The sequence below is a fragment of the Uncinocarpus reesii genome, genomic scaffold, assembly GCF_000003515.1.
Source record: "Uncinocarpus reesii 1704 scaffold_2 genomic scaffold, whole genome shotgun sequence".
Lineage (NCBI taxonomy): Eukaryota > Fungi > Ascomycota > Eurotiomycetes > Onygenales > Onygenaceae > Uncinocarpus > Uncinocarpus reesii.
The window spans coordinates 4,048,057-4,058,068 of record NW_003052499.1 but is presented as its reverse complement, the minus strand read 5'-3'; the positions used below and the strand labels follow the sequence as shown (position 1 = coordinate 4,058,068).

General features: G+C 49.8%; 4 protein-coding genes across 4 annotated transcripts; all 4 read left to right on the top strand.

Moving 5' to 3' along the window:
* Window positions 1-404: 404 nt before the first annotated feature.
* On the top strand, window positions 405-2,579 carry UREG_04327 (transcription factor steA; the record flags this gene model as incomplete). Its single annotated transcript, XM_002544764.1, has 4 exons — window positions 405-528; window positions 607-2,251; window positions 2,358-2,441; window positions 2,504-2,579. The coding sequence occupies 4 exons, from the start codon at window positions 405-407 to the stop codon at window positions 2,577-2,579; spliced, it is 1,929 nt and encodes a 642-aa protein (XP_002544810.1).
* Window positions 2,580-3,822: 1,243 nt separating this feature from the next.
* Window positions 3,823-3,972, top strand: UREG_04326 (uncharacterized protein; the record flags this gene model as incomplete). Its single annotated transcript, XM_002544763.1, has 1 exon — window positions 3,823-3,972. The coding sequence occupies one exon, from the start codon at window positions 3,823-3,825 to the stop codon at window positions 3,970-3,972; it is 150 nt and encodes a 49-aa protein (XP_002544809.1).
* Window positions 3,973-5,000: 1,028 nt separating this feature from the next.
* UREG_04325 (uncharacterized protein) lies at window positions 5,001-6,713 on the top strand (the record flags this gene model as incomplete). Its single annotated transcript, XM_002544762.1, has 1 exon — window positions 5,001-6,713. One exon carries the CDS (start codon window positions 5,001-5,003, stop codon window positions 6,711-6,713), a length of 1,713 nt encoding a protein of 570 aa, XP_002544808.1.
* A 564-nt stretch (window positions 6,714-7,277) lies between these two features.
* Window positions 7,278-9,717, top strand: UREG_04324 (mitochondrial sodium/hydrogen exchanger; the record flags this gene model as incomplete). Its single annotated transcript, XM_002544761.1, has 4 exons — window positions 7,278-7,527; window positions 7,607-7,740; window positions 7,837-8,365; window positions 8,408-9,717. 4 exons carry the CDS (start codon window positions 7,278-7,280, stop codon window positions 9,715-9,717), a joined length of 2,223 nt encoding a protein of 740 aa, XP_002544807.1.
* Between the last annotated feature and the right edge of the window lie 295 nt (window positions 9,718-10,012).

The window sequence follows — 10,012 nt, the reverse complement described above, 5'->3', positions numbered from 1 at the left end:
CCACATCGTTGAGGCTGGTCCTTTTTCCGACATATCTCGTTACCTGGTTCCTACCCCTCACGGTCGTTTAACGCTGTGCTGTGTCCTTCTCTTGCCTGTGACAGTTGGCGCCTCTACGCGCTCGTCTACACCCCCCTCTCTCTCTACCATCCACTGCCTCCCTACTTCTCTCGTCGTCGGAAACGTGTTGTCGGGAGTTTTATATTCTATCTAATCATTCGCAACCCTTCTGCCTCTCTTGACAGGTTCGTATCTGATTTATCCGCTGTTCCCCTCCCTTGCGTTCCTGTCTGGGTTTCGCATCGATCGGCTCTTGTGTCACATCAGAATCCCATCTCAATGGGAATACTCATTGTTTGTTCCGCTTCTGACACCCGTCTCAGAGTCGGTTGCTTTTGTTCGTGATGTATTCTCAGCACGGTGCTTCCATGGCACCGCCGCAGAAACCCGAAACTTTTATGCTTTCCAATGAAGCTCAACAGAGTCTTCCGCACGATGCACAGGTTGCGCTCCAACAGGTTGACAATTGTACGTCCTCGGCCCGCCCACGCGTTCGCAGCCTTGGGTGCTTCACTTGTCGAACCACTTTTCTAACTCGTTGATTAGTGAAATATTTCTTAATCTCTGCACCCGTTGACTGGGCACCCGATCAGCTCATTAGACGGTTCCTTCTCCCCACTGGCGACTATGTCTCCTGTGTGCTATGGTATGTGCAACTAGACCCTTGCAATCGACCCATTTCTAATCTGGCGCAGGAACAATCTCTTCCACATCTCAGGGACCGATATCGTGCGATGCCTTTCCTTTCGTTTCCCAGGCGTTTGGTCGACCCAGTCAAGAATACGAAGAAGTTCGAAGAAGGCATCTTCTCGGATCTCAGAAATCTGAAAGCAGGCACAGATGCCTCGCTCGAGGAGCCCAAGAGCCCCTTCCTCGACTTCCTCTACAAGAATAATTGCATTCGCACACAGAAGAAGCAAAAGGTCTTCTACTGGTATAGCGTGCCCCACGACCGATTGTTCCTTGATGCGCTGGAGCGCGACCTCAAAAGGGAGAAGATGGGTCAAGAAGCCACCACTGTTGCCCTGAACGAGCCGGCTTTGTCGTTCCAGTTCGATTCATCGCAGTCTCTGTACGAGCAACTGACGAAGGCGCAACAAGCAAATTCGTCTTCCTTTTCCGCGCACGCTAGCGCTGCGTATCATCCCGCTTCTTCCATGATTCGAACAACCGATTCCATGCCTCCCCCGCAACTTCCTCCAGCGATGCCTATCGTACCTGAAGAACCACAAGATCAAGGTATCTATAATTCAGTAGGCCTTACCAGTGCATCTGCTACCATGGGAACTGGCGGTGTCAAAGCTGAACAAGACTATGGTCAGGTTCAGTACGATCGTAGCGGCGTTCCTATCTCGAGAATCCACCAGCGCCACACCTCGATGCCCACCTACATGGAATACTCCCCTGCGCCGTCCTTTGTCTCGTCCCATTACGATGAATACGGCCCGCGCGGCATCAGTTTTGAGCCAATTACTCCTCCTCAACATACTGTCCAATTGGGCTCAGAGCCTGCTTATATCGCAAATGAGGACACCGGTTTGTATACAGCCATTCCTGATCTTGGCACCACCGCTGCATTCAACGCTATGATGCAATTGCCTCCTTCCAACTTCGCTGCTCCTCAGTTCTCTACTGCGTCGCGCACATTCCCATCCACCAACGTTTATTCAGTCATTGAAGGGTCTCCAACCTATAAACAGCGAAGAAGGCGGTCCTCAATTCCGCCAGGAATCACCAACGCCCTTGCGTCCGTTACTGGAAACGGGCAGGCTCACTCGAACCCCCATGCGGCGCATCGGCCTAGTGACCTGCACCATTCTATCTCGGTCACAGAAGGAGACGAATCGAATCAAGACTCGCCGCCCGGTCTTACTCATGGCTATAAGGCGGATGAAAGCAACAAAATAAGCTCACATGAAAACTCAAGATTGGGCACCCCACTGCCCACTTTGGACGAAACCCATGCCGACGACCATTTGTCTTTGATCAACTCCCAAAGCGAGATGCCGATGTTGACTAGCGGCGACGCTCTTGAGAGCTCATGTTCAAACGGCCGATCAAACGCCCCTGGGCCGGTTCGACGGGCTAGAAGTGCAACTATGATGGAAATGGGCCCTTATCCTCAGAAATCTCATTCGTGCCCGATTCCATCATGCGGACGGCTGTTCAAGCGCTTAGAGCATTTAAAAAGGTACGTTCCACTTTCCGCATTGATTTTGGCAATATTTATTTTCGTACCTTTCGTCATTGGCTTTCCTATCAACTTCCCTAGCCGCTGACGATATCTTGGTATCCAGGCATGTGAGGACTCATACTCAGGAGCGGCCCTACCCATGCCCCTACTGTAACAGAGCGTTTTCGCGGTCAGACAATCTTGCACAGTATGTATCTTCTTAAATCGTAGCATATTGAAATATACCTTTATACTAATGGCTTCTTCTAGGCACCGTGGAACCCACGGCGCTCAAGCCGGCCAACAGCCGCCAGCGAACTCCAACAAGGAGGAGCATGAACAGTAGGACCACGAACCTGAATCGGCCGATCACGAACGAACGGGCCCTGATCCGGGCTATTTGTCTGCCACTGTTAACATGGCCAATGTTACTATGCCCACATCAATGCCGATTCCCAACCTGCCGTCTATGGTTGCGCCCCAGATGATCAGTCACCAGCTCCTACAGCAGCATATCTAAGCAGGTCGCTTCTTGTAAGATATGTAGCATGGCCACACCCAACAAAATTACAACTGGTTGAGTTCCATTTACGCGACGTCATACAAATCCACGTTATGGCGCTTTCATGATACCCCGCTATCATACCCTATTTATATTCGCATTGCTTGCAATTCCAAGGCGCTAGATGTCATCATCTTCCCATAATTCTCTTCGATATGTGGTTTCAGATTTGGTTTTTGGTACATTTGTTTAACCTGCGCGATGTTTCTGTGTATCCCATTTTCATCTGCAATGAAGATATGAGCCGCTGATTATGTCATACTGGACTTTGCAAGTCTCTAGCGTCTTCAGAGACCGCTCCCTGAAGATTGTCCTGGGCTTTTCATGGGCTATGCTCCCCTCCCCCCGGCGAAGGTACTAGCCATGCTCATGATTTAACAAGCCTCAATCTTTATATAAGGCATACATTCCCAGTTTTCAACCCATATTACTTTCTAATACTCTTTGTTTCACTATCTTCTACATTCTGTCGTCAAGCTTATACTTCCTTTTGCCCCTTGGAGAGTTCGCGCTTGTGCTCGCTTCCACTTGCGAGTATGGCTTGAGGCAGGGCGGAGCTTCTTGCTTTATCCTTATGTTGTGACCGTGAATCCTCAGCAGAGGCAGGGTGGAATGTTATAAAAAGACGCGATATGGATACGATCTTTCTACACTGTGGTCAAACGCTACCCTCTAGGGATAGACCCTTCAGGTTCATCTGAATACCAAACTCTCGCACAAATCGCGGTCTTCTATCGTTTACTCGTTTTTCTTGGTGTACTTTTTGGTCTTGATGGGCTTTTCAGAAAGGTTGTTTCTTGGAATTCTTGGGCTCAATCTTTCTGCGTTCTTGTGTTTTTTTCCTGTTCCCAGCCCGCATATCTGTTTCATGAGTGTAATGTCGAGCTAGCTATATAGACTTGAAATATATTGAATCACGATTGATAAATGATGAAGATGTCCAGCAAGTGAAACACGCCCGAAGAACTGCCGCCTGAATGGTGGAAACTCGGGGTGGCGATATCTGGGCTTTTGGTATTGCGTCACAATGGATTATGTAAACAGGGCAGACATCACGGAGCCTCGATTTGCGGGAGAACTGGACGACAAGGCAAAGTGTATCACGCTCCATCGGTTGGGGGAAAAAGGCCTTGTGACATTCAGTAGTGCTGTGCTGATTTTGAAGCGAGCCTGGTAGATATTCGACGGGTGGGATTACCCCGACCTTTTGAACACTACCGCAACCGCACACGAAGCTACCACATCGATATCCCCGAGGACTGACGGTCAACTGCAAGAAGTCCATGCTAATATACCCTGAATAGCTACCGAGGGTTGGTTATTTCTATTTGAACAAGTGGCTGGCTGTCGCATCCGGCATCGTTCTTCATTGCGTCGTGATTTGTTTGCGTCAACATCTTCAGCATTGCGATGCATCCACGGGGGCAAACCGTGCCACATTAATCTCTCGCACGGTTACGGGCCGTTTTTTCCATACGACTCCGTTGGAAATAAGTCTCCTACTGTTTATGCTGAGCAATATCCTTGTTTTATTGATGCTGCCGTTGCGGGTTTCGTTCTGAACCGCCCCATATTACACAACATTTAATATTCCAATTTGCATTTAATTCATATTCGATAAGCTCTTTTGGGACATACACGTTTTTGATATATTATTGCCGACTACTGTGGGACCTGCATTCCTGGAGGCTTACGTCCTAATTTCGTTTTCAACGATCCCTTGCTATAGTTCCATGTGCCGGTGAGTGATATTATTACTTTCCATCCGTGCGGTTCAGAGAAAATCTGTTGCCTTGTTTCATCTTCCCAGTGTGTGTTTCGAGCGAAGACCTTCAGTCTGCCCCCCATCACGGATGCCCGTCGTCTGTGCCCGGATCGAGAGGATGATCGGTCGCCGCTCCTTGCGGAGAACCCGAGGGCTTCGAGGGAGGTTTGGGAAGATGAAGCTGCTATTGCACGACAGTCGGATAAGGAGGGCGAATCGAGGAGTAGTTGGTATCTGTTCCTGTTGACATTGAGTATTGGAGGGTAAGTATTGGTTGTCTTTTGATCCTTAGATCATGGTTGCTGACATTCCATCTTGATAGGCTGCAGATTGTCTGGTCTGTAGAATTGTCGAATGGATCGGTGAGTTTGGTTATGCCATCTGTATATATCCATTTGCATTGACATATACTGTGGTAGCCGTATTTACTTTCTTTGGGGATGAATAAATCCCTCCTCGCGTTCGTGTGGATTGCCGGGCCCTTAACAGGGACCCTTGTTCAACCCTACGTGGGTATTCGCAGTGACAACTGCCGAATCCCCTGGGGAAAGCGAAAACCATTTATGATTGGAGGTGGGCTTGCAACAATCGCTTCTTTGATAGCGCTCGCCTGGGTGCGCGAACTGGTGGGCGGGATTCTAGGCATCTTTGGCGCTGCTCCGCGCTCTCAAGGGGTTAAAGTAACTACGATTGTGGTGGCGACAATCTTTATGTTTTGCCTCGATTTTGCTATCAACACGGGTCAGTATTCCCCTTTGCTCACATGCCTACTCATTGCGGCTCTATCTGACGCAAAGAGTAATGTAGTTCAAGCCGCGATCCGGGCATTTATCGTAGACAATGCGCCAGCTCACCAGCAAGAATCCGCGAATGCCTGGGCCAGCCGGCTCACTGGTGTCGGTAACATTCTAGGTTATATTTCAGGCTACTTGGATCTACCTAAGATTCTCCCCTTTTTTGGGAATACCCAATTCAAAGTGCTTTGCATAATCGCTTCGATTGCATTAGCAAGCACTCTGCTGATCAGCTGCTCATACATCGCCGAGCGAGATCCTCGACTAGAAGGCTCACCGCGCAGCGATAACCCAGGCATCATATCATTTTTCAAACAGGTCTTCAAGTCTATTCGGCGCCTACCACCTCAAATTCGCAAGGTTTGCGAAGTCCAGGTCTGTGCGTGGGTGGGATGGTTTCCATTTTTGTTCTATTCGACGACCTATATTGGGCAACTCTATGTCAATCCGATTTTCGACGAACACCCGAATCTCCCTGAAGATGCGATAACGGATATCTGGGAGCAGGCCACACGAGTGGGCACATTTGCTCTCTTGGTGTACGCGATTACGTCGTTTATTGCCAGCATGGTGCTTCCCCTGATTGTTGTGCCGACTTATCGTCCCACTTTACCAGAAGAGTCGGATGCGAGTTTGTCCAACGAGAGGCATCCTTATTTAATGCGCCATCCCTCGACCTCGACGCTTTCATTCACCGCGTCAGCAGGTCCAGCAATTGAAACAAGTCATGCCCCCGTACAGCCATCGGAAGAGAAAAGGAGTATCCTCGCTAAACTCCAAGTTCCCGGTCTTACGCTTCGCAGAATGTGGTTCCTTTCCCATATTCTATTCGCCTTGTGCATGTTTAGCACCTTTCTCATATATTCCCCCGAGGCCGGCACCGTGGTGATTGCTGTTGTTGGCATATCCTGGGCACTTACCCTCTGGGCTCCGTTTGCATTTATCTCGGCAGAAGTTGCAGAGCGCGATGCGAAACACAGGCTGCAAAAGCACCAACTTAGACGGAGAACGTCTGCCTCAGATCAGGACCCGGCAGCATCACGTCCAGGACCCGGTGCTGATGGGCTGTCAACCCCAGATAGCGATGGGAGTGCAGACAACGAGGAAACTGTTGATCAAGCCGGGGTGATCTTGGGGATCCATAACGTTGCCATCTCCTTTCCGCAAATCGTCTCGACGCTGATCAGTAGTGCTATATTTAAAGCGCTACAGAAGCCCAGAGGCGAACCATGGGATGATAGTGTTGGGTGGGTCATGCGGTTTGGAGGCTGCGCAGCGTTGGGTGCAGCATATTTTACGGCTAAATTAGGAGAAGGTGTTGGAGGGAAGGGTTTGGCTGGAAACGGGGATGCTGTGTAGGTGGGTTGCTCTGCCTTCGGTGTTATATACCATATCCGGCAGATACGTTTGTAGATACATACATACATGCATATATTTGGCAGCGGAAGGTTTAAATTTTCATCATTCGTCCGCTGGATTGGCGCCCATGTGAAATTCCCATCAGATCTTGAATATCTACTCTCGTCGCCGTTCGGATGTCGTCGCCATCGCAAGGTCACGTGTCACGGGGCCATCTGAGGAAGCTCACGTAGGTTAGCGTGTCGTGAAGACGGAACAGGCACCCCGGATGCTCAAAGGTCAAACGATGAACGCAGTGCGATCGTGGTCACTCCGGCTGCTGTTCTTCTACCTCGCTGACACTTTGGTATTATGAGTGACGTCTCTTATTCGAACCGACTCGCCGTTTGTGCTTGTCCCTGCAGCTCCCATCCCGCCATCCTCCCAATCAGCCACGATGGCGTCAATCCTTCAAGACCTGGCCTTGGGATCTTTACGTATGTGCACTAGCTTTCCGTGCCGCACATGGATTTTAATCCTTGGGGATCCAATCGCTAATTCATTCGTCCGCGCATAGGAAAGAGAATGGAGGATGAAACTGATCCCGATGGTTCGATTGCGCCCCTTCCATCCCCGTTGGGGTTTTATCTATCTTCTCGGATAACTGACGCCAGCCTCTTTGCAGAATCGCCTGAAGCTGGGGAGAAAGAGTTCTGGACGTCTTGGGCGCTCTTTATCCTCATCCTGCTGTTGATCATAGCGCTGTTTACTAGCTACACACTGAAGCAGAGGCGGATTCAGGCCGTACATGAGACGGTTCTTTCGATCTTTTCCGGTGAGTTCCATGTGTGATAAACGCGGAGTATCTGATGGGATATTGTAAATTTTTGGCTGACCGTATGACGTTTAAACAGGCATGGTGGTCGGGTTGATTATTCGTGTTACCCCTGGAACCCTGATCCAGAAATCCGTCAGCTTCAATTATCAATTCTTTTTCAACCTCCTTCTTCCTCCGATTATACTGGCGTCGGGATATGAGCTACACCAGGTGAGTTACATTGACGGGTTGCGAGTTGCCTGCCACCGAATGACGTTGGGACGGCTATCTTCGGGGAAGCGCATTACTGATGCGATACCGCTTTAGGCCAATTTCTTTAGAAACATAGGGACGATTCTTACATTTGCATTTGCCGGGACTTTTATTTCGGCGTTGGTCCTGGGAGCTATCTTATATCTGTGGACGCGGATTCCGCTCGACGGCCTAAACATTTCCTTCGTGGAAGCGATTTCGGTCGGTGCCACACTCTCCGCGACCGACCCGGTAACAATTCTGGCTATTTTCAATTTTTATAAAGTCGAGCCGAAACTTTACACTGTGATTTTTGGAGAGTCCATCTTGAACGATGCCATTGCCATTGTGCTTTTCGAAACTGCCCAGAGATACAAACCGGGCAGTACCGCCGGGTCGTTGACTGTTCTGAGCTTGCTCGAAGCCATCGGCATTTTCCTACTGGTTTTTTTTGGCAGCTTATTGATCGGGGTCGTCGTCGGAGTGGTCACGGCGCTGGGCCTGAAATACACCCATGTTCGCCGTGAACCGAAAATTGAGAGTTGCTTGATTGTACTGGTTGCGTACGCGAGTTATTTCTTTTCGAATGGAGTTCACATGTCTGGTAAGCTTGTTCCTTTCATATAATGCAGCTGATATCTAACAGGATATAGGGATTGTGTCGCTTTTGTTTTGAGGCATTACGCTAAAACACTACGCATATTACAACATGTCACGGAGAACCCAACTCACGACCCAAATTTATCTTTCCAAATCTTAGCACAGCTCTCGGAGAACTTTATTTTCATATATCTTGGTTTGGATCTGTTCACTGAGGACCACCTTCAATTCAAACCATTATTTATTATGGTGACCGTCGTCGGTATCTGCGTCGCAAGATACATGTCGGTTTTCCCGCTGTCGAAAGCGATCAATTGGTTTATCCGATATCGAGCGAAGCGACGCGGGAAGGATGTCGCTGACGAACTGCCATTTTCCTACCAAGCTATGCTCTACTGGGCTGGTCTACGTGGAGCGGTAGGCGTGGCGTTGGCTGCTGGCTTGGAAGGCAAGAATGCTCCGGCACTACGAGCCACAGTCCTTGTGGTAGTAGTCTTAACCGTGATCATATTTGGCGGTACAACGGCTCGAATGCTAGAAATTTTGGACATCCGCACTGGCGTGGCGGAAGAGGTTGACTCTGACGATGAATTCGATATAGAAGTGACGAATGGAGGTACTTACTACAAGAGATCAGGGACCGGGATCGGCCACACACCGCGCCGGGGCGACTTCACGATCCCCCTGAACTCTGTTCATATTACGAACGGCGTTGATGCGGGCCCTATCACTGGCGAAAGTTATGCGAGCAGTAACGGCCATCGTTCCCCGCAGATAGGGGAGGGCTCCAGCCACCTGGCCGCGAGAAAGGGCGCCAACTATAGCCAGCGAGATCGCGCTGCGCGCTCCCGCGATGCAGCGTCGACACAAACACTGCTTGGAAGCCGTAGCGCTAGCCAAAACGGCAGTGCCAGCGGTAGCAGTGCTGATGAAGCCGCAATTCATAACAGAAATCGCACCTTGTCTCGTACAGCATCAAAGATGCCGGCCGAAATAGATCCAGATCTGGATGACTTTGATTTGGAGCTCGATTCAATATCTGATGACGATCACTTACCCCCCGCTGCTCCCTCGCACAGAGCGTCACGGGCCCCTTCTCGCTTATCGACTCGCAGCCCCCTTGGTCCCGGACCGGTCACAGCACAAGCTGCTTCACCAGCGACGGTAGCAGGGCAAGTCCAAGGCCCGTCTTCTCGGCCTACACTTGCGGGAGCCACGAGCGCGTTCCGAGATCTATTGTCCGGTGCTGGGTCGCGGGACCATGCAGAGTGGTTCAAGCAGTTGGACGAAGAGTATATCAAGCCAAAGTTGCTGCTTGATCAAGGATCCGGGCACAAGGGTCCTGGAGCGGTGTAATGTCGTTTATTTCCAACTCGGCGTCTGGGTTTTGGCTTGGTGTTTTCTTGTGATGCTTTGGCCTAGGACTATAAACCCTTTTGTGTGTACTTTATGAGAGTGTTGGACCATTTGGTTTGGTTTGGTTTCTGTCTTTTCCGTTGTAGATTCTTGTCGACTATCTATTAGATAGATGGAATGGTGTTTTTGCTTCCAAGTTGATTATGCCTTGGACCTATGAAACGAAAGGCGGTTTCCGCTGGCAACACGGATTGGGTCAGTTTGTGCAGTCAAATATTAAGATATAGTTTATGTA